Here is a 24539-nt window from a genome sequence, read left to right on the forward strand (position 1 = left end):
ATAAAAGGCACCTAATTTTATAAGATATATCAAAATGAGAACAAATATTAAATTAGCAATCCCACGATTTAATCATTTTTAGCAGTTAGTGCCGGCACCTGCTTTTGGTATTAATTGTATTTGTATGGTTAGAGATATTCCCTCATAGTTAAGTCATCTACTTTACGATGTGGTGCTGTTGCCATCGAAAACTTCCAAATTTGCACTTTAAATCATTGAACTAGAAGTGGCTCATAGAATGCCACTTGCCCTTTTAACATCAGTTACCTCAACTGGTTGTTTTAGGTGATTTGGATGCATGATCTTTTGGGATTGTGAAAGTTAAGTCTCTACAAAAAGAGATTTTTGGGATCAATTGTTGGTAATTAATAATTTGCATGTTGACAGACTTTTTAATACAAATATATGGTTCGGAACAAGAAGAGTACTTAACATTAACCCACGTTGTTTCAAGGGATCAAGCTCGCCCCTATCTACAAAAAGAGATTTTTGGCACAATTTTGGTGTAACATGCAAGGAAGATCGATTTCACGGTTTGTCGTAACAGTAAGAGTTATTGTCGTGTGATCAGGAAGTCACTAGCTTAAATCGTAGAAGAGGCTTGTGTAGGACGGCTCATCAGTGTAAAATACGCTTCTTTTGAAAGTAAGGTTGCGCATGTACAGATGAGAGTTTAGTGCACTAGCTTCTTCCTTTTTTTTTTTTTTTTTTTTTTTTTTTTTTTTTTTTGGGATGTATTGTGTGGCTGGAATTTCTCCACGAACATTGATGGTGAAAACTGAAGATCCTTGTACTATAATCGTTCGTCATCACACGCTAAATGAGTAACGTATCTTCCCAATAAAATAGAGTCATCTTGTAATGTGAGAAATTATTAACTCTTATGGCATTTACTAATATAAATAACATGAATCTATGAAGAATCAAGTCCATTGATGTTGTGCAAAAAAAATTCATTTATTGGATTGAAATAAAATGAACTCGTTACAAGCATTCTTCTGAGTGAGAATCTCGTCAAACAATCACAACAACTACTACACCCTAGTCCCAAGCAAACTGAGATTGGCTATATGAGTCCTCACTGTCGGTGTCCTTCCGATATATGATCTCATCAAACAATAATAAAGATAAAATGAATAAATAGAACATGACCATCCTCAAACTTTTGTCATTTGAATAACAAATTATGTATAGCTTGTTTAAAGAATAAAACCGATTGAAGTTAATTCAAGCCTGCAAAAAGCTGGCATATTTGGCACCCAAGAAAAGCCTTTGTATGCAAAGCAAGGCGTTTCTCGTGACCTCTGCAGTTTCATGGTTCAATAATTTCATTACCCGTTCCTTAGCTTTGAGGTCCGCCACTATGATTCGCCCCGCAGGATGGCACTGAATGAACTGTGACAAATCATAGCAAGCGACAGCAAGTGTCCTTGCATCACTTGACGTATCCAGAATTGTCATAAGCACTCTCAAGATCTGCAAAACAACACGAGAATGATCACTCTCGTACAACAACTACTACTATGCCACAAGGGTCGTCTATATGAATCTTCACATTCTCTATATTTTTCTATTCAATATAAACCTCTGACATGATTAAAAATGCCTAGAAAATAATAAATCTAAAGTAAACATTCTGACATGAGTAAAACTTGACCCAACTAATTGTCATCGTTTTCTTTCATTGTTTCCCTATTTTTCCCAAGATCTGCATAGATTTCAAGAGCTTGTATACTTTTTTGAGAAAGCTTCCTTTCATGTGATTTTAGGTCTATCCTGTCCCTTTTTAACACCTTCACTCATGGTTTCATATGTGAGGGCCGGTACATTTGGAGGTCGACATATGACATAACAAGGATGATCACTCTAACACCAGAGGGAAAGTTGTCGGATTGATTTAATTATTCTTCCAAAAAAATTAACAAGGCATGATAACAACACTAAAGCTACTACTATTGACTATTACCGCTGATATCGATGACTACTTAGACATGCGTAAAGTTTTTTGAGTTCAACTAGCAGATATACTGAGTCAAAGCCGGCAGAAAGTCAAAGACAAATAATTATTCAGGCTACCAAGTTTGGTTGAGCAGTTATGTGACCTGCAAGATTGTTATTTTTCTCACAGGAAGGCACAACATTAATGGTATTTTACGGTGTTTAAGTTAAGAAGGAATGTGAAAAGCCATAGGTATTACCTGAAATCCGTTCTCCTCGAAATTATTTATATTTTCCTTCCAGAATAGAGGATCTTTATGCATGGGGGACCAATCAAGATTGCCAAGTAGCACTTCCTGCTTGTACTTGTCGTATGAACTCAATTTTTTGATGCTGTCCTTCAATCCTTCTTCGAGCTTATTCAGAGCGCCCAAAAGGTCCTAGACAGATTACACGACAAATTAGGGTGATGTGGATAAGTCTGAGGATCAAGAAATTCATTTCGGCCAACTGAACCTTCTCGAACTGTTTCTTTTTTAGAACCAAAAAGATTTATGCCAAAATAACAGATGCCAAGAAGAACAAAAGTTGGTGGACACGTAATGGATCTTGAAGTACTATTTTTGCATCTTCCTGACCAAATTAGCCTACAAGGACTACTTGCAAAAGGTTGATCAAATTTGATAGACTCGCCCTCGGAAACAGAAGTTTTGTCATAAAAGGTTCAAGCTAGAGTTCATCATCCCATAGACATAGTAACATGATTTGAGTACTGTCATATATATTCTACTAAGAAAATAGGGGAACACTGTAAATACTATAATAACCGTCTATCCATAAAACAAGTGCTTGCATCCATTTATCTTCTTTTTTTGATAACTGTGTTAACTCCGCCTGCGTGAGCTTGCTCACATTGCCAGCCCGAAGCCCGAATAAAGGATGGGGGTTGTGGTAGGGTGGCAGCCAGCGTAAAACTTGTTAATTCATGATGAATCCTAATAGAGGCTTAAATGAGCTTAAATGAAGAAGTGGGAATTCATTAGCCGACTCCAACTTGTTTGTGACTCAGGAGTAGTTGTTGTTTTTCATAAGAATAGTGTCGGGGCCAACTTGTACGCACCAAGACTAATTTCAACTTTGCAGAACTACTTTCAATTTGCTTCCCAGATAAACGAAATAAATTAAGATACTACATCAAATTAAAGACCACAACACCGTTCAATCACCTCATCACTCCAAGCCTGAGCTTTCAGGTTTTGTACAATCTGCAGCACATCCAGGTCTATAATTTGAGCACCAAATGTTCCTTTGGAAAGCAAATTCCTGAGAGTCAAGATTACAACCCTGACTACCTGTAGTCATTAAAACATCAAATGCCATGAACAAAGATGAGGCAAGACATGATTCTGCTCGACTTGATACTTTGTAGATAGATAAATTGAAAAAATTCAACAGATTAATAGCCTTTGAGGTCAAGCTTTTAAAATCAGCTTATTTTGAAAAGTGCTTTTCAAAAAAGTACTTCTAGTGAGAAGCATTTTGTGTTTGGCTAATCATTTAAAAGCCATTTTTGAGCAGCAATTAGTGTTTGACCAAGCTTTTAAATAGTGCTTCTAAGTGTATTTTCTCAAAAGTGCTTTTCGGAAGAGCAATTTTTCTTCTCCTAAAAGCTTGGCCAAACACCTCAACTTTGGAAAAAAAACACTTCTTTTTTTGAAAAAATAAAGAAGTACTTTTGCCCTTGAAGAAGCTTGGCCATACAGGCTATAAGTAAAATGGCCGGCTAGAAAGCAAGACCTTAACCATCAAGAATTAGATAAGACAATCAATAATGAGAAAGCAGAAGCATGACAGATCAGAGTGTATTCCTGAAAGAGGATAGGCATCCCCCTCCCCCTCCCCCCACAAACCCTACAAAACACTTCATAGATGTCCACCAAAGTAGGATTCGCCTTGAATAGAGCGCCCAAATCAGTTTGACTTATTTTGAAGTTAGAGAGTACAGAAACAGGACCATTCAAAAGTTCGAACTTATGAATGTACACCAGAACATTATTTAGCAAAGTGGAATCTTCATCGGCATGCCTAAAAAGAAAGACTATAGCAAGAAACAGAGAGAGTATAGGATGAAAAGTCACTCACCTTCTCCTTTGTGGAACCTTTAACAACTTCTATCAATCGAGGTATGGCCCTAGAAGTAGCCAAGTATTCAATTGCAGGTTCATAGTAAGACAGAAGCCAGACACATAAACATGTCTCATAGAGAAGCTGTTTCAAAGAAGAATAGTAAGTCAAATACATCAAAATTAAAGTTGCAGAGAAACTGTTGTCAACAAAACAAGGTTAGTAATTTGGCCTAGGTGTGGCAAAATTAGCTCATGAAAGTATGACTTATGACCCACTCATTTATTAACTCAGCTCATTTTGATTCGCTCAATTCAGACCATCTAAAAGTTGGGCTGATATGTAGTCCAAATTGACCCATGAGAAATTTTGTCAAAATATTTTTAAAAAGACATTTTTTTTGTTTGATATGTTATATATAGCCATAATAAAGAAAAAAAAAACAAAAACTTCTATTAGGTACTTAAACAGAGAGAGAGAGAGAGAGAGAGAGAGAGATTTAGTAAGAATTGAGTGGGTTGGGTTATGACCCGTTTGTTAATACATTTCAACACAAGTAACTCTTGGGCAGGTCATTATTAACTCAACCTATTTTGACCTGACCAAATTTAGTCCAACCCGCCCACATGGACATCCCTAACATTTTGGTCTATGTATTGTAAGTAGGTCAAAGATGGAAGCATAAAACATTTTGTCAACAATAATGAGAGCTGCATGATACATGGAGGGAAATGACAACCATCTCACCAGTCACTTTCCCAGCACTTCCATAACATAACCACAAAATTTACGAAGTAGGTCTAACATGTGATAGTATTAGTGTAAATACACACCTGAATGGACTGCTGAGTAGATGCTGGTGAAATTAAAGGAACGAGCAGCTTCACTCCATCAGCTTGAACAAATGAACGTCGAACCACAGGCTCCTTCAGCAGAGTTGCAAGGCAATTGATTGCAGCAGGAATGCAGCGACTAGGATGAGAAGGGTTTCTCAGCTGAAATAATATAGAGTATTCAGGAGGACATTACCAAGTAATTGTCATATAACTCTAGTACCCAAGTGGAAATAAACCCACAACATTTACCCCTCTTTTTTCCCATTACTTTGGTGACTCAACTTTAATTAAGAAAGAATACCATAACAAGCAAAAAAGGAGAGTTGGAAAGAGCAAAGAGATTATTAGCAAGTAAGCTAAAAAGTGCTTATAAGCCAATTTGACCAGCTTATAAGGTTACCCAAACACCCTCTTAGAGTCACTGTGGAGAAAGAGGTTATAAACCTAGGCTCCACAATGAGTTTGAGTAGAAGCAAGAATTTTCTTGCTTCAATTCAATAGAGTTGTTTCAAATAGATTGAATTAAAACTTAATTTGTTTATATCTTACACTAGCTCTTTTTCTTTATACTCCTCTTCTTGTCAGCCCTTTTCTTTTCCCAAACTTCCAATGCAAATAATACGATTTTCCCCCAAGTACCACTCCTAAGATTCAATACCTCCATAAACCATTGCAAATCCCCTTGAAATGTCTAGAAAAACATCTCACAAATTGGTATTTTTTTTATTTTATTTTATTTTTTGGTGGGGGGAGGGAGTTGTGGAGGAACAGAATAGAAGTGCAAAAATGTTGGAATGCAGATGAACCTGCGCACATAGCCACTCCACTAGGCCATTGAGAACATCTTCCGTGGTGGTGAATTTCCTCTTTGAATTTGAGGCATCTCCATTTGCATCAACACCATTCTGAACTTTTGGCCTGGCACTGGAAATACAACCAAAAAAAAAAAAAAAAAAAAAAAAGGGATCAGAAGAGCCAGAAGGAAATAGCTTTTTAGTATATCGTCCTAATGTTAAGTCTCTCAAGATGAATGACATCATACGGGTAATAACTTTAGTACCTCACTGTCAAAGAGAGAATCTTACAGCTCTTCTCTTGTACGAACCAATTACCTTTCCAAAGCAGTCTGGAAAAAGAAGATCATCATTCAGAAAGAAAAGGAATGTGATGATGCAGGAGAACGTACAATCTTCTGTATTTAATAGATAATTATTGCAAAGAAGAGACTGCATAAGGGCAGAACAAGGATTTCAAATGAACATAATGTCTTTTTTTTTTTTTTTCTTTTTTTTTCTTTTCTTTTTCCTGTTGAGCTATCTACATGTGCATTAGATTTTGTATATTTAATTTTCAACATCACCTCAGGTATATACCTACTCCTTTAGAGCTAAATGACATAGGAACCTACTGTTTAGTTTCAGGAATAAAAACAAACTGGAATACATGGTTCTTGACTTTGCTTTCACCCCAATGTTTGACATAGTTCAGAAAGTCTTGATTATGAACCTTACCGCACAAATAGATGAAGGATATTAAAATCCTGAAGGACTATAGGTCAGTTTCTCCAACAATAAAACTTACCAAATAAACGAGAACTTAAAAATACAAAAGATCAAGTGTTGGACCAGATTTTAAAAAGGGAAAATAGGCCTGGCTAATTTTGGATAAGGAGCACAAAAGAAAGAGAAGAACTTTGCCTTCAAAATATCTGCTATTTCAAACACATAACTTGCTGCTGAATCATCAAGAAATGAAATAAAATATAATCAAATGAACTACTGCTAACTGCATCTCAAACGTGAGGAACAACAACTCAGTGATCTCGTAAGTTGGGCATCGAGTCGATAACTGTGAAGCTGTAAACATGCATAGATATAGGAAAATCGATATATCAACACATGCGAATACATGAAGACATAGGATAAAGAGGGAGTACTGCATCAGCATGCTATAGAGAGAGAAAAAGAAATCAATATCTTGGAGACAAGCTAAAGTAGAGTTCAGCAGAAACCATCTTATCTAACAATTGCAGACAAAAAGTTTGAATAAATGTTTTATAACAGTACCTGAGGAAAGGTTCATAAGTGTCTTCATTGGAAAAAGAGTTGTCATGGAATAATTTCGCTCTCCTTGGGTTTGCTGCAAGAAAGAGAGTATGGATTGGTTGATCAATCAAAAAAGATCTAAAACACTACAAAAAAACATGAAGTAGCTTCGAAATTCGCCGTTACTCTATCGCTATATAACCCGTAGTTAACAAGATTTTTTTGATAATCCGTCACTGATCCATCGTTAAATAGGATTAGCAACGGATTTTTGTTGTTTAGTGACAGAAGTTGTCCATCGCTAATTCTTGGTTTTTTTTTTTTTTTTTTGGTTAGTGAAAGATACACCCCTCAGTTACCTGTAAGCATTTCATCAATTAAAGCTACAATATATTCCACAGTTTCTTCCTTGGAGATGTCTCGTAAAATGGTAACAAACACATTGACATAAGCTGGCCCGTCCTGCAAAAACGCTTCCAATTTATCAGTGCAGTAAAACTATAGAAGATTGAGAAAGAAACCAAAACTGAAGTAACAATAGGCATTTCTTGAATTCAGCTGTCGGAAAAACACCATTACCTACATACCCCACAAGCATAGAGCCTGTAGATTACAGCAAACTTAAAAATGTTTTGAACAATACATCATCATCAACTGAAAACTGAAATTATATAAATAACTTTTGATAGATTAACACCCAAGCCACACATAAGGATACTGAATCAGAGCCAAAAAAATAAATAGGCAGGAATGCCATTACAGATTAGTGATTGTACTATTGGAATCAAAATATCTCCCCCAAATATCAGTGATTTCTGACTCCTTTTTCTGGTGACATAAAAGCAAATGCAATATTACCATATATAAGACCTTCTCCAGATAGAATTTAGAAGAACAATCCAACTAACTACAAGAACGATTAGCAGAAAAGTTGTATTGAAGGTAGAGAATAAGAAAACATGAAATGGAATCGGGCTGGAGTCAAATGTAAATTATAGCTAAGTAAAAGGACAGAAACATTACATCATCCAGCAACTGAGCTTTGTCACTTTCAGCCTTTTTATCATAACACCTCAACAACTGAAGACCTGTTCCGCTGATCAGATTTGTGGTCATGTAAGTCTCCCATGGAATATCCCTCCTCAAAACCTTTATAAAGTAAAGCACACAATATGAGCAGTGCACTAAAAGACACAGTTGATCACTACTCTTTGCAGTACCCTTTTAGCTCTCTCTTCCCCTAATCGCACCCCCTTAGAAAATACATTATAAAAAAGGATCCCCCTTGTTACTTCCTCCAAGATGAAAGATAACCGTGATGGACAGTTCAACTATAGATCCCATGAATAGAGAACTTTCTATGTACTACCACCAAAACAACTAATTAAACTTCAATTAAAACCTCGTTTCTTAATCAATCATTTACTGCACGGATTTCTCCAGTTTCTTTTTTTTTACACCAACAAGCTATTATAGATATAGCCTTTGCAGAAAAGAAGGTTAATGGATGGAAAAGATATCAATTACCAGCCACAGACCTAGATTTCTTCTACATGTTCAATATTATGATGATGGAAATGATAAATCTACTCATTATTGCAGAACTGTATATTCATGACGATGCTTATTCATGCGAGAGGCTACCTGCTCTGTGGTGAGCTCTGCCTGCTCTATTGTCATTGTGATTATATTTTTCAGATCTGAAAATCTTTTATCCTCTAATGAAACAAGAAAATTCACAATGTGTATATTCCTTTAACCTGTATAGATTTCAAAGAACTATATCAAAACTCCGACTGATAATAAGTCCGACATTTTAGGCAAATTCACTTAACACAGGAGCATCAAATTTTTCTCACAAACATATAAAATTTAGTTTTGCAAAACACACACAAAAAGAAGAAATAACAAGAAAATTTTTGTAGGGAGTTGTTCCCTGTGCTTTTCAGCATTGCCCAGACTACTGAGGCTACTATGGTCTAACACAAAATAGAAGTAAAAAAAAAAAAAAAAAAAAAAAAAGACAAAGAAACAACTTTACCAGATGTTTACTGAAAAATAATATAAATCCAAGCGTGGCGTTACAAGCAAATGACAATCAGAGAATCAACCGATATATAAAATGGGATACGTAAAGCAATGATAAGTTGTCAGATCAAAAGTTGATGTCAAAGTCTTGTTGCCTTAGATTCAGATTTCACCCCATTTCTCATCAAATCCATATAACTCAAACTTACTAATTCAAAGAGATCATCATTTAATAATTGACCCAGAAAAGCAAATCATTTTACTAGTGCAGCAATATGCTCAATTTCCAGCAAGTTCATTTATTTTTCAACCCAACCGTAAATTCATTCAAAACCAGAATTGGAATTTATCATTATTCTCATTAACAACAAAGAGACATTCAACCTTTTTATCTTTATCAAACTTCAAGACTCAACATTCATCTCCATAACACATTCATTGAGACCAAGAATTAGCATTTCTCATTCCTCTTATGTGAAAAAAACAAAAGGCTCAACTTTCTCTTTTTTTTTTTTTTGAAATTCAAGACTCAACCTTTAATTAGCATTTTACATTCCTCTCATCCAAAAACCAGACACCCAAATGATCTAGTCAATTAACTGAAATGGACACAAATGTCACATAAAGCAATGAGAAGTTAGCAGATCAAAAGTTGACCTCAAAATCTTGTTGCCTTAGATTCAGATTTCACCCCATCTCTCAACGATCCGCTCAATTCAAACTGACCATTTACAAATTGGCATTTATACAAATACATTCCTCCCATGCACAACAAAGAAGGAGTGAACCTTTTTATTTTTATCAAACTTCAATACTCAACCTCTATCTCTATAACGTATTCATTGAAACCCAGAACTAGCATTTCCAACTTCCTCTTATCCGAAAAAAGAAAGACGAAAATTCAAAATTTAACCTTTAAAACCAAGAATTAGCATTTTTACACTCTTCATCCAAAAATCAAAGACCCAATACTATAACCAACCACTGCATTACTAGCAAATAAATTGGGATACATAACGCAATACGATGTTGGAAGATCAATAAATGACCTCAAAATCTTGCTGCCTTAGATTCAGATTTCACCCCATTCCTCAACAATCATCACAATTCAAACTCACTAATACAAATTGACCCAGAAAACATAGCTCATAGGTGATTAGACATTCATTCAACATCATGTTGTTTCGGATATCTTCAAAAATGCTTTGATGTAATTACATTTGATAATCCAAAAATAGTGTATTTTTGGAGAATCCGACACGGGTGCAGCAACATTTTTGGAGAGTCCAGGCAACATAGATTCAACCCCACAATTGGCATTTCACAATCCTCTCATCAACAACAACACCAACAACAACAACAAAAAAAAAAAAAAAAAAAAAAAGAAAGATCCAAACTTCAAGTCTCAACATTTATCTCTAACTTCAAGTCTCAACATTTATCTCTATTATAACATATTCATTGAAACCCATAATTACCATTTCTCAATTCTCATCCTAAAAAAGAAACTAGAAAAAAAAAAAAAAAGACTCAACCTTTAAAATCAAGAATCAGCAATTCACACTTATAAAATCAAAAACCCAATAATACTATAATCAAGTCAAATGTCAATTAATTGTAACTGACATGAATCTAATAGTACTAGTTTAGAACAGTGGATGAATAAATAAACAGATACAATTACACATTCATTTTGAAACCCCATAATTAGCATTTCTCATTCCTCTCATCAGAACAAAAATAATAATAATAATTCAAGACTGAACCTTTAAAATCAAGAATTAGCAATTTACATACCTCTAATCCAAAAGTCAAATACCCAATACTATAATTTAGTTAATTAACTGAAAGTGACATGAATTTGAGAATTTTGTGCTAGTTGAGAAGAGATGTAAATAAAAAAATACATAACCAGATGGTAGTTGAAATCTGGAAGAGCCAAGTAGATAGATCAACCGTGAGAAAATGAAGTGACACATAGACTCAAAGGATAACACTTTTGGTCCCTTAAAGATTGTCAAAAACAATACATTTGGTCATCCTTATTGGACAAATTCTTGTTGTTATATTTAAATAGAGTTATGGATTTTTTTATTTTTTTGGGAAAAGGGTCAAAAATACCTCCTCTACTTTGGAAAAAGGACTAAAAATATCCTCCGAACTTATTTTGGATAAAAAATAAACCTCTCATCCTTAAAGTTTTAAATATACCGCTATCTTGATGGAAATTATTCCTCAAAATAACCCGAAATCATTTTTTAAACCCGCTTCATCGTTTAAACCCGACCCAACTAAATAATAACCCATAAGATTCCCTTATTCCCCGATCCCCCAATTCCCTCAAACTTCAGACCTACGTATTCGGGAAATAAGGATTTGTAGTTATTATTTAGTTAGGTCGGATTTAAATGACTAGTTTAAAAAATGATCCCTATATTTTAGAATAATTTTGAAGTAAAAGTTGTATATTTGAAAACTTTAAGGACGAGAGGGGTATTTTTGAACTAAAATAAGCTTGTGTGATATTTTTGTTCTTTTTTTCCCTTGGTATTTTTGATTTGGGTTTTTTTTTTTTTTTTTTTTTTTTAATGAGAACTAACATTTGGAAGTATAGTTTTTGTATTTTTCTTAATTATTTTTATCTACTTATGATGTCTAGTGTAATTTTTGAGATGTAATTTATATTATTTTTTATTTATTTATAAGGTTTGGCGCAATGTTTTTACGCTCTTTTGATGTCTAGTTTAATTTTTGAGATGTAATTTATATTATTTTTTTATTTATTTTTAAGGTTTGGCGCATTGTTTTTATGCTCTTTTGATGTCTAGTGTAATTTTTGAGATGTAATTTATATTATTTTTTATTTATTTATAAGGTTTGGCGCAGTGTTTTTATGCTCTTTTGATGTCTAGTGTAATTTTTGAGATGTAAATTATATTATTATTTATTTATTTATAAGGTTGGGCGCAGTTTTCTTATGCTTCGAAAACAACCTCTTTATCTCCCTAAATTAAAGATGTCTAAGATACACTCTATCCTTCCTGCACTCCCATATCGCTTTGGACTATACTGGGTAGATGTTATTGTTGTTGTTGGCGCAATTTTTGATGTTGAGGTTTCTAGAATTTGATGGGACCTTCTGGTTCTCCTAGTTAATTTTTTTTTTTCTTTTTTGGTTCTCATTAAATCTATCAATTAGAATTTGTTATATGAAGAAGACTAAAAATGTTCAATTTTGATAAACCTAAAGGATCACAACTCTTGTAAGTGTAAATTTAAGGTGCTTTTGTGAGCTTGCTCCCAAACTGCTATAGTATATTTATTTAAGTACTACAAAGAAAAAAGAAAAAAAACACTTAAAAGCTTTCTGACTTTCTTCATGCACTTTGGCAGTGAAATAAAAATCTCTTTTTTTTAATCTCCACTGACTAAATTTCGAGCAATTGCTGATTCATTTTGAAGCTTTGGTTCTTCTTTGATATATTGAAGCCAAATTCTACGACCCACTATGGTTTTGTAGTAAAAGATTCAATTTTTCCCAAGAAAAATGAATCCCAAATATGCAGGAGAAACCTTAAAGTAATTGTTTTTTTTTTTTACCGGTTTCCTCATAATATTCTGCTTGAATGCAAGATTTTATTTTTCCTTGCATGTGGCTGTTAATCTGAAGGGCAGACTTAGAACAACAGTAATGTTATACTGGACAAGGTCAAAGCGCGTCCAACTTGAAAAGAAATTAGTCAGAGATGTAAGTCACAAGTTGTTTGAAAGATATTGCTACATCAAAATGACCTATAAGTCATGAGTTCGAGCTATTAAATATTTGTACATATTTAATTGATTTTTGATTTTCTAATACAAAAACATAGTCTAAACAAAAGGTAATGTGTTCGTCTAAACATGTAACTAATACTCTCCCTCTGCCATGCCTGTGTCACAACTTGGGGCGCGGACCTTCTCCGAATCTTGTACCAACACGAGATATTTTGTGTATTCAGGCTGCGGACCTTATCTGAATCTTGTATGAACGCGAGATTTTTCGTGCATCGAGGTTAATTTGAGTTATGTTATTGATGCAGGTATCTGGAGAAAGAGAGTGAACAACTCTTGAATGCCCATAAAACAATGTCAGATGAATTGCACATACTTCAGGTTTCCCTTTAACCTTTTGTTCTTCTTTTAGCAAATTTTTTGTGTTTTCTTTTAAGTAAAAAGATATCATTAAAAGTGTAGCACAGTCAGTTCTATCAACCAGAGACAAAGAACCTTTTTGCATTATGCCCTTATAAAGAGTTTCAAGCATTTTTTTGGCTCCTCTTTGATGAGAACCTTGCTAGTTGAAATAGTAAAGAACCTTTCTAGTTGAACACTAATGTATTTCACAGATATATCTGCATGATTTCAGTGGCGAAGTTAGGAATTTCATTAAGGATGTTCAAGATTTCATATATATCCATAAAAATAATTTTTGACCTATATACGCAGATAATCTTCTATATACACTGACGACGGGACTGACCGCCCTTCAGTCTATGTGGTTTCGGTTTTAGTTTTCTTTTTCCCGTTCTATTTAATGAATCAGTTTTGCATGTTATGCTTACTTGTAGGTCGAGGAAGAAATGCTAATGCGCAAGTTCTATGAACTTATGTCTGCTCATAGTCTCACTAAAGAGGTAGACTCATCACACTCGTAGAACAGATTTTTTATTAAGTTTTCTATAACTGCTTTATAGTTGCTTCAATGTGATGGACCTTCTCAACCCCTAATATTGGAGATTTTGAACACTCTTATTTCTCTGTCTTCCTGATTCTCCCTTTCTCTTGACATCTATTTGAGAAAATACTCTGGCTCAAATGTCCGCTATATATTGTCTATGTGGCACACACCATTTAAAGGAATGATTCGACTCGTCCAAGTTCTGATGACTTGCATTAAAATGACATGTTATATTTGCTCAACTTTATGTTTCTCCCTATTATATTGTAAATAATCCACAAATTTGGAAAAGGCTAACACAAAAACCTTCATATAGATAAAAGCTGATCAAAATATGTCTTCTAGCCAACCGTCCTATTAAGCATTGACCTTGTTACCAAGTTGCTTGGGACAAACTGTGTATAGCTCTTCTATTTCAGGATGCCTGTATGAAAATTTCAACACCAAAGCCTGGTACAAGCCTTCCACGACAGTGAATTTTTCAATCTCTTCCACCGTGAACTTGAGTGTGGGTTCTCCATGGACAAACTCAATAGGTTTTAACTTTGTTGTGGTTAAAGGTTGAGACGATGAGTTAGGGTTTATGAAAGATGCATAAGTAGGTTTACAGGGCTCTCTTACAGCCTTAGACTGGGGAGAGGAGGTTGCTGCAATTATGGACGGCAATTATGGACGGCTACTCCATGGAAATCGTCAGATAGATAGAGAGAGAGAGAGAGGAGGCATAAGGTCTTTTCTGGGCAAATGGTCCGAATGTTGATAACAAATACTTCATTTTATGTGATGAGCCTAACTAAATCAATATACATCAAGCTTGTAGAACAGTTTTGTGATCAACTTTTAAATTTTATTTGTCTTATACTTGCATGTCATTCTTATAAGGCCCCATGGAAATGTTGGAATGAAAAAAACTTACTAAATTTAGAAAAGTCATTCTTATAAGAGATTGTCATCAAGGGTGAAATGGGAAGTTGGAATTAAAAACTTACTAAATATAAAAAATGACATTCTTTTCAGACATACCAAAAAGAAAAGTAAGACATAAATTGAAATAAATGTAATAATAAATTAAGTTAGGAAGATAAGGAGAGAGTTTGGGCAAATGTGGCAATAAAGTACAAGATGATGATCATGCTATAACTCTTTCACTTGGGGAGTAATTAAAGCTTCAAAATTAAAATCTCTCGAGTTATAGTACAAGTGGACAAAAAGAAAAAGAGGGCCTTCACTCCTCCCCAAGATAAAATTAAAGAAAACAGAAGAACAAACCATAAAAGGATAGTTACACACATAGCTTAGAACTTGTAATGACGAGCGTGGTAAGATGATTTATTTAGGAGTGTGGAACCATCGATTGCTGCAGCCATAGACCTGGCAAAATACTTGTAAAGAAAGCAGCATAATAAGCACTAGAGTTGTAAGGACTGCAAGAGACTCTCGAGGTACATAAATATGCTTCTTGATGAATCTATAGGCCTTGACTCTTAATATAGCGTCGAATTTCTGATTTACTGTATCAATGGCCATTGCAACTTCTGATTTCTTCTCCTTGGACTTTGCTGTTGTTTTAGGTATGCCATTGAAGAAATCAGCAATTTCCTCATCACTCAGACTTCCTTTTATAATCCCTGATTTTCTGAGTAAATCGACATCTTTCGGAGTGTCCACAATTCCACACATCAAATCCACATACTCAGCCACCTCAAGAGTACTTCCATCTTGATCACCAGCAGCAGCTGCCTCATATGCAACTAAGTTTCTCAATATAACTTCAGAATCAGAATTTAAGGTGATCTAGGGAGGTAAAACATTTGTTCACCTTCCTCCTCGATAAATTTAATATCCCTGATGCCTCCTTCCGTGAGCTTAAAATTTATTTTAGCGGTTTTGTTGAGTTGTGTCACTGATGGGATTTCAATCTTATCTACTGAAGGCTTCTTTTCCTCATTTTCCTTCTTGACCAAACTTTTGATGTAATCCCATGGCAAACTGATCAGGAAACTAAAATGTCTCCCTAACAGCTCCCCTCCTGGAAGGCCAAGACTAGCAGTAGTCTCCACAATGCGGGTAACGGAGCTGTGGTATTCGTAATGAACTTGATATATAACATCGTCATCATCTGATTCATGATATTCTGCTTCTAGAATCCCACGGTAGTTGATGATCAAATGGTGCAAATAAGCCAGCAAATGGGGACTATTGACGCTACGGAATATGTTCTGGTTTGTCAGTTTGAGGGGAGAATGTTTGTGGAACAGCCTCGTAAATAAATTGCTATAAGATTGATCGAGAGCCTTTTGGGTTTCAATCAGCACAAAAGATGGGATTTGATTCTCTAGCATCACAACATCTTGAGTAAACATTCTTTGTTTAGTAATGACTTTTTGATATCGTCCATAACTATTCAGTAAGTGTAGCATGTATAGAGAATCAATGGCCAATATCCATGCTAAAGTTTGGCCTTCAAGGTCCAAGTGCTTATCGTAGTACCCTCGAATGGGTTCCATGACCAAACACAGCTTGTTGATAACTTTGTTTGCAAAATCTTGGACTTGGTGGTCGTTCAGGCAACTTCTGGCTATCGTTAGCTTGTGATGCCTATTCGTGGCTAACAACTGCGGACCTAAGTGTTGGTATGGTCCAAGGCCTATTTTTTGAGGGGTATAAACTTGAGGCTTAGTTTCAGCAATGATTTTGGGAACTTGAAAAACACAAGTGGTGGTTTCAGTACCTACTGTCAATTCTGATGTAAAGGTTCTTATTGTTTCATTGACCCAACGTTGCTCGCTAACATTACAAGTCATGATAGATTCTGACGCCATTTTGTGATTGGCGTTTTTTCGCCTTTTTGGAAGGATTTTGGCGTGGATGAATGGTGAAGTACCTGTAAACATATGGAGTGTTGATGATGCATTTAATATTTTCGAATAGCTGACCACGTTGTTTAATATTCAGTGACCTTATGACTTTTTGGAGCTGAATTCAGTGACCTTATGATTAAGTTAGTATTTTAAAGAACTGATGGATGTGTTTAAACTAACTTAATTAAGCTCACATAAGCATACGCGTTTTATATAAGGAATTTACGTCGGGTGTCTTTTAATTGTTTACCCTATTAAGAAAAAGTTGTGTAGATATATACATTCGCCACGATTTCTCCTTATCCATTATCTTCATATGTTGGCTTGAAAATTGAAGACTCGTTGCTTATTTGTGATTATGTTGGATTGGTTTTTGAAGATACACCATTCTTGGGTTTTATTGAAGCTTATTTTTAAACGAAAACAAAGTGGTTGTATAAATTTTTAAAGGTTTGAGTTTAATTTAACAATTGAAAATGGTGAATGGCAATTTTGGAGTCATTTTGAGTTGTTTTTGAACGATTTGAAGCAAAAATGTGTTGTGGAAATTTCTACATCTACATCAAGTCATAGTGTTCATCAAAAATTTTGGCATGTTCTATCGATCACTATAATTGTTGTTAAGGTAAATTTTGTGACTGAAATCCTAGTGATTCGTCAGGACCTGTGACAACGATCGCCATAACTTTATGTTGATGTTTAGGAACCCTTGCCCAATATAAAATAAGAAATCCTAGAGACCCGTCAAGATTTTTGCTCCAAATTTTAGCGAAACAATTATTTTACCGTTTTTCTAAACAAGGTCAAATTTTAGACTGACATCAAAACACTCTGTTAGTGCAAATTACCCTGGTAATTACGCATGTCCCAGCAATGTCAAAAGTTGTTATACTGTCACGATAACTTTGAATTTTTGTGGTATCTATATCTTTGATGAATTGTAATTCGGTTAATTAATAATCCTATCGTATATAACAGGTATAATTTACCAATAAATGCACTAATCTATTCCTATATAACATGGTCGTCAAATTCTTTGAGCTAGCTTTAGTTGTTTAATAGTATGATGCATAATTTATACCTATACGTTTTTCGTTCTTCTATTTCTTAGTTCGAACTACAATTCCCTTGACATCAGAGTATGTTCCCACGACCTAATTATCTTTTTTTTTCCCTTCCATGTTTCAAAATATGAGGTAGCCGCGATTAAAATGTCACTTAATTAGAATATTTGTTCATTGTGGGCTCAAATTCAGTCATTAAACTATGTTCAATTGATCATGTCCCCTTCCCAATAATTATACCTTGTCTTGAAGCATAGCTTTACGATATAGCTCATCAGAGCAAGCTGAGAACCATAAGCTCTATTTGACACGGAGCATTGATTTCCCATAAATAGAATTATACGACCCAAATTTAGGTTGTTGGTTGTAAGTCTACTTGTGGCCAGTTCAGCCTTCGAATTAGGATGAATTCACAAATAGTTGCTTTTTAGCTCCTATATAATTCAAAAATAACCTTTATCCTAAAGTTTCAACTTCTACAAGTTAAACTCCAGGATACAATTTTAGAAATTCACTTGTAAAAGTTCAAACTCTAGGAATTGGTTATTGAAGGTTGAAATTGGGTCATTGGCACATATGCCAAACAAGTTTTCCGCAGGGCATTAAGTTTATATTTTTGTATCATAATATCCCACAATTATGCCCCACACCCTTAAAGAACTTGTTCCCCGCTAGGCATAAGTTCGATTCTGAAGGACAAATTTTTAAGACCAGCCCATTTAAAGGACAAAAGTGCAATGTTTTCTTGAAAATTGGCCAGTCCATGTTATTATTACTTTGGAGTCAACCTACTACTGCCAAATGGATTGGACTCCACTCTAAGCCTAGGTCCACTTGAAGCCCAAACACTGTCATAAGACAATAGCTTCAGCCTTCAGTTCCTCATTGCTGGAAAGTTAACCAATTTGACTGGTAACGTTTTATTAAAAAATCCGACTACTTTGGAGTAAAATTGAAGAGGAACGAAGAAGGGAACAGTGAGAATTGAACTCATGAATCTTGCAGAATAGACTGCTATTGATATCACTAAACTATAACTCTTGATATTGATTTGGAAACAATTTAAAACAGTTATAAAACTTTAATTTGAATAATAAACTCTGAAAGACAAGTGATTTTCAAATAGCGCATAAATTTTTATTTCTAACCTCTATCTTTATATGGTTAGTAATATAGTATCATTCACAAGAAAAATCATGTTGGAAATAAGGAACAGATGATGATGATATTCATGGGGTACTTTGGATATTTGAAAAACAACAATTACGCATAGAATATTTCAACCTTAATTTGTCACAATCATGAGATTTGATCGAGTATAGATCAGTAACATATTAACAATAAATTTACTTTCTTATTTCAAATTGTATTATGAGGTTACTTAGGTAAGTGGATGTCTTGATCACTGGTCCAAATCAATTAATTAACTTATCTTATAATTCTACTTCACGAGGACAACCTTAATCCTTGAGAGAAAATTAATTATAATGGGAAATATCAAGTATAAGCTAAATAGTGTAGAAAAGTTGAATTCATATATAAGTTCATTATACTTCAAGGGTCAAACACTTCTGTTTCAAAAATATATGAAAAAAATTTAAGACTACTCCGATCCATAGGTGTTATATTATTTTCTTTTAGAAGATTGAAAAACTTTTATATAAAGATGTACAAATTACAACAACAACTAGCGCCTCAATCCTAAATAAGTTGAGGTCGGCTATGATTGATAAAAGATATCTGAGAATTTAAAAAAAAGATTTTCAAATAACTTTTAAAACAAACGCCTAATGAACACGATAAGCACACGGATTTTGGTCATTTACAATCTTTAAATTTTGTTTATGTCATATTGTGAATTGTCATTGTCATTTCAATAAGGTTGTCTATTATCAATAATTAATTTACGATTCTTCAGCCAACTCATAGTTGTCGTGTTCTTTTAATTTTAGTGGCCCATCCAAAAGCACTTTTTGGGAGAATTTAAGTCGTTAAGAAATTGAATTATTTAAATTTCTAAAAGTAGAGCAACATGCTTAAGACAGTTTCATTACTTAAAATATGTGTCTTATCGGTCGAGTGTGTTATCATCTCATCTAAGACGGAGTAATATATTAGAGAAATTATTTATTATGTCTTCAACAGACCCTTTCACGTGCAGAATTAATTCTTTTTTCATGAATCAAGCCTTTTTTTTTAATAATTAATAAATAGTGATTAGACTCTAATAAAAAATTCTACCTGCTATGATTCCATATTAAAGTGTGCTGCCATCCCATCTTATGCAACCATTCAACAAGAATCAATGACTCCTTAAAATTTCTTTCTTATAAGTGTATTTTCTGATATCACATGTTCTTTCTTTTTCACGGTTGATATTGGGAAGTCACTTATGAAAAACCATTTATGTTGGATTATAAAGAAACAAATTACTTTATTAGAGTGATCTAATTGTTACCTACAAGATCATGGTTATTGCTAACAACATTTTTCTTTGTCACTCGAATATTACTTGACATTATTAAATTGCATTTATTCTATTGATGATCAATTGTGTGAATGATCTCATAAAATTTGAACCTATTAGAGAGAAATTATAACATTGACATCGAACAAACATAATTGAGTGTTGAAGTATCACTTCAAAGAAATTAAAATAACTCATAGAAAATGAAGTAACAATTGTCAATGCTCAATGAAGAAGCACGGACAAGGGAGATACTGCAAAATCTAGGATAACTCTTTTCGCCACAAAAGACTGATTTCCTGTAGTGTAGTTTGATAAGTGTATTTCAAATAGCAGATGGTTATACAAAAAAATATTGAACATGTACAACAAGGCATCACCAAAAGGAATCGTAGGACGATGGTTAGAGTTCCTCAACCCTTAACAAAAACTCTCGACTTTGAACCCTAAGATCGGAGAATTTCTTGATAAGGAACGGTTTACCCATTTAACTAGTGGACTTACCTGGTGCCGTGAGAGTTCAAATTAGTCTGATATAGAAAGGGCTTCTTCAAAATATCAAACACCAAAACGTATCTGCACTAAATTGTTCTCCAACATGTACCAAAAAAATAAAAAATAAATAAACCTTGTTCTCCAACAACTCATTCAGGTTTTTTCAGATGTACCCACTGGCTATATGTGGGGTTATTTATCTCCATTGTTTTTTCCACTTTCTTTTTGTAATATAATATTTCCTTCTGTTTTAATTATGTGTTTTTTTGTCCGTTTTAAAAAATATCACCTTTCTATATTTACAAAATTTTAGTGATACTCTCTATTCATTAAGTTTTAAAAAATATCACCTTTCTATATTTACAAAATTTTAGTGATACTCTCTATTCATTAAGTGGCTTATGTATGTATGAACAAGACCACATGCAATATACAAATAATCAAAAAATTAAAGTCATTGGTTCAAAATTCATACTCTTTTACATACACAAAGAAAAAAAAAAGTACAAATCAATGGTATGAATTTAAAAAAAAAGATTTGCCGATTATAATAAGACTTGATAGTTGATAGAAGCATCTTTTCAGTTACGTGATGATAAATTTGTTTATTTATTGCATGGAACCAATTGAAGTTCCAAAACTATGGGTTCCCACCATGTGGAAAACAATTAATTAATACAATACAATACATACTTTTCAAACAGTTGTATTCTTTTTCTACTTTTCAGCCTCAACCCATATAGGACCACAAAAACAAGTGGATCCTATTCAGTCGGTCTTCATAAATAATTTTATTTATATTTCAATAGGAAGATTAAATAAAGGGAGATGATGACCAAATGAAAGTGCTAATTTCAAAAGCATTGGTTTAAAGAAATAATTAAGCCATTATAAAAACAAGATTAGTATAGCTTTTGGTTCCTTTAAGAATAATTTTGCAATTTGTCAAGCATATATATATATATATATGCTTCGGTCCCAATATCATATTCGCACTAAAGGCTACTTTTGACAAGTTGAGGTTGAAGATTGAGACATTCAAACTTATATGCTAATGCTAAGAGAATTAGTTCTTTCCTATTTATTATTTTTGGTTTACCTCAGTGTTCGGTATTAATATTGAGCCCTGATTAAATTAGGATTTGTGCCGGAAAGTCCCATATTAGGAGATAAAACGCTCTCTAACAAAGGCGACTCCATACCGCAAAGCTTGAGCTCGAAAGCTATGGTTAATAATGAAGGAGTACTTACCATTCCACCACAACCCTTATTGGCAATTCTTTCGTATTCTAATAAATGAAAAAGTGTATACATCTTTTTTTAATCGCTTACCCGAACTACTTCTTAGTCAATTTATTCCTACTCGGACCTTCATACTTCCTTTGAGTACTACTCCAGAGATAAAAGGTAGGTTTGGAAAATATTGCCATAAGTCACCTATATTTTTAGAGTTTTACTTCTTTGTGCTGATAATGTTATCACATAAATTTTATATTATCATGTCACTTTAAAGAACAACAAGATACCCAGTGTAATTTCATAAGTAGAAGAGGAGAGGATAAGATGTCTGACACCGTACCTTATCCCTACTTTTTATGGGGTAGAAAATCGTTTCCGATAGTAACTCATTTTCAGAAGAAATAGACAACATCATGCCACTTTAAAGATAATCACGAAATATCGTTCATATTAAGTTGGTTAGGTATCTTAAAAATAAAAGCAGGTACCGTGCTAAAACATGTCAAAATGCAACGAAGTGTAAAAAAAATAAACTATGAGTATGTACGATTAGTTAATTCCATATTATTGCTCTCTTCATATATTTCACTTTATTTAATTTGACGTACGTAGTTTAACTCGGCACAAAATTGTTTAAAAAATGATGATTTTAAACTTTTTAGATATGTTATAATATTTGTGTAGCTATAAAAGCTTTTTCCTAATAACATATAGAAATGTATTTTTTTTTAATATAATAAAATAATAAGGAAATTGTGCCAAACAAGATAGAATGGACAGAGTGTTACTTTATGATTTTGGGTTCTAAAGGCATGTCTACACTCAACTTGATATAGCTACCTTATTAATTTTGGGGACTATGTATGTTATAAGTCTTTTAAAGATATATAATTGCAGGTGTGAGTCCATATCGAACTAATTTTGAAAAGTAAAGTTGTTAATGCATGTATATATATATATAATAAGACACGATATTTGCTATAACAAGTTAAGAGTAATTTTATGGGGTTAAAATTTCTTCTCCCCAACGATATATACAACTTAAACTCATTAAGTTAAATTTATATCATAAGTCGTGTTCCTTGTCATCGGACACCATAACATATAGAGATTCAAGTGATCCCTCAACATGATTAACGAAGGGAAAGAACTTATCAACACCAAATATTTACATCAAATACTAATTCATCATGAGTAAGTCATTAGTCATATACTAGCATCTATCATTGATAAGATTCAGATTGGGATTAAACACCTAATCAAACAACAAACGCGGAAATTAAGATAGTAAGAAATCAAGAGATGAGAATTGAAGAAATTGGAGATGAGAATAGAAGAAAAAAGGGATCAATTCATCTAACAATTGTGACTAATCTACATTGGATTGGTTACCAACAACTATTAATCAACAAACAATTTTATGAATTCAATCTAAGGAAGAAAGAGACTTAAACTCATATATGGAAGCCTAATCCTAGATTATTCAAGAGAGATTCAAGGTAAGAGTTAAGGGAATCCATTCACTACCTAAAACTAGCTAATCCTGGCTTAACCTAAACTCCATATATAGAAGGAGAACTACACTCAAAAGAATTTCATCATAAATCTCAAGCTACAAAATGAAAATAGGCTAAGGCAAGCTTATATAGTTTGGCCTTTACATGCATAGCAACAATTATTTAACTACGAGCCACATTTGGCATTTAACTACTATTTCCAATTACAACAAAGGCCCAAAAGTGTCCTTTGTGGAAATAGCCCCACATGACCCTTCTTCACTTGAAGTGCAATCTTAGCCTCGAATTTGCACTCCTAGCCACAAATTGTATACCTAACCACGAATTGCACTCCTTAGCCATGAATTGCACTTCTAGCCATGTTTGCACTTCTAGCCACTTTGTGTGGCTCCCATCAATGGGCCTTCATCTTCATGTCTCTTCCAAGCAATCATCCACTCCCTTGTGGCTTGCTTTTCAATGACCTCCAAAGGCTCATCTTTCTCTTCCAAGGGTGTGGCATGGAAATGTACATCCAAAGCTCTAACACGGATTTTAGCCTTCATGATGGATCATATCAATCATGAATTCTACTGACTATTCTCTCGAAGTCGCAATAATTCAAAGCACATTTGACCAATTAATTGTTTCATAACAGTGCCTAACCAAGTTGCCAAGTGTTGTGGCAACTGATAATTAAAAGTACGTTTAAATTTGGTCAAATAAGGAAACTATATATGTCAACACTTTGCTAAAGTCAGAAAGACACTGTACTAAAAAATTTAAGAGACAATAGTACAATATCAAAATGACCGTGTAATAAAATTGTATTAATGTATACCAGTTATTACATTTTTCTCTATGTATCACATTAAACTTGCTATGAAGAAGTATTCGTAATTTTTAGTCAATTTATATTAATACTATAAAAAGAATCATATATTATATGAGTGTAAAATATATAAACATTGAAAGTTAATGTCGTCAGCATATATATAGTGGATTTATGTATCAAACTGCTATTTGTTTTTCTTGTAAAAGAAATTGAACTTGTCTTGCTATTAATGAATCGCATCAATCAATTCTAAAGTTATGAAGTTAGGTTTCTTGTTCAAAGTTCAAACTAGAGAAAGCTTCAACGGAAAAGTCAAAGTCTCCCATTCAAATTAATTTGAGAAAAGCTTATATGGAGAATTCAAGATCTCTAACAAAAATAAAAGTTCTTAGTT

The 24539-nt window shown here is 33.7% G+C and overlaps 2 protein-coding genes across 4 annotated transcripts; both read right to left on the reverse strand.

The window, feature by feature from the left end:
* Nucleotides 1-945: 945 nt before the first annotated feature.
* Nucleotides 946-10945, reverse strand: LOC132030811 (V-type proton ATPase subunit H-like). 3 transcript variants are annotated; one of them, XM_059420563.1, is made up of 12 exons: nucleotides 10769-10945; nucleotides 8588-8703; nucleotides 7967-8092; nucleotides 7303-7405; nucleotides 6965-7037; nucleotides 5959-6024; nucleotides 5705-5822; nucleotides 4896-5057; nucleotides 4081-4206; nucleotides 3165-3290; nucleotides 2199-2378; nucleotides 946-1476 (listed from the first exon to the last, which is right to left on the reverse strand). In XM_059420563.1, the coding sequence occupies exons 2-12, from the start codon at nucleotides 8621-8623 to the stop codon at nucleotides 1228-1230; spliced, it is 1365 nt and encodes a 454-aa protein (XP_059276546.1). In that variant the 5' UTR covers nucleotides 8624-8703; nucleotides 10769-10945; the 3' UTR covers nucleotides 946-1227. The 3 variants fall into 3 exon arrangements, with proteins under 3 accessions (XP_059276546.1, XP_059276548.1, XP_059276547.1); XM_059420565.1 differs by lacking the exon at nucleotides 10769-10945 and adding an exon at nucleotides 10656-10678; XM_059420564.1 differs by lacking the exon at nucleotides 10769-10945 and adding an exon at nucleotides 9629-10124.
* A 3100-nt stretch (nucleotides 10946-14045) lies between these two features.
* Nucleotides 14046-16510, reverse strand: LOC132031917 (putative UPF0481 protein At3g02645). Its single transcript, XM_059421782.1, has 3 exons — nucleotides 15508-16510; nucleotides 15072-15457; nucleotides 14046-14318 (listed from the first exon to the last, which is right to left on the reverse strand). The coding sequence occupies exons 1-3, from the start codon at nucleotides 16508-16510 to the stop codon at nucleotides 14046-14048; spliced, it is 1662 nt and encodes a 553-aa protein (XP_059277765.1).
* Between the last annotated feature and the right edge of the window lie 8029 nt (nucleotides 16511-24539).

This window comes from Lycium ferocissimum, chromosome 9, assembly GCF_029784015.1.
Source record: "Lycium ferocissimum isolate CSIRO_LF1 chromosome 9, AGI_CSIRO_Lferr_CH_V1, whole genome shotgun sequence".
NCBI classification, from domain to species: Eukaryota; Viridiplantae; Streptophyta; class Magnoliopsida; order Solanales; family Solanaceae; genus Lycium; species Lycium ferocissimum.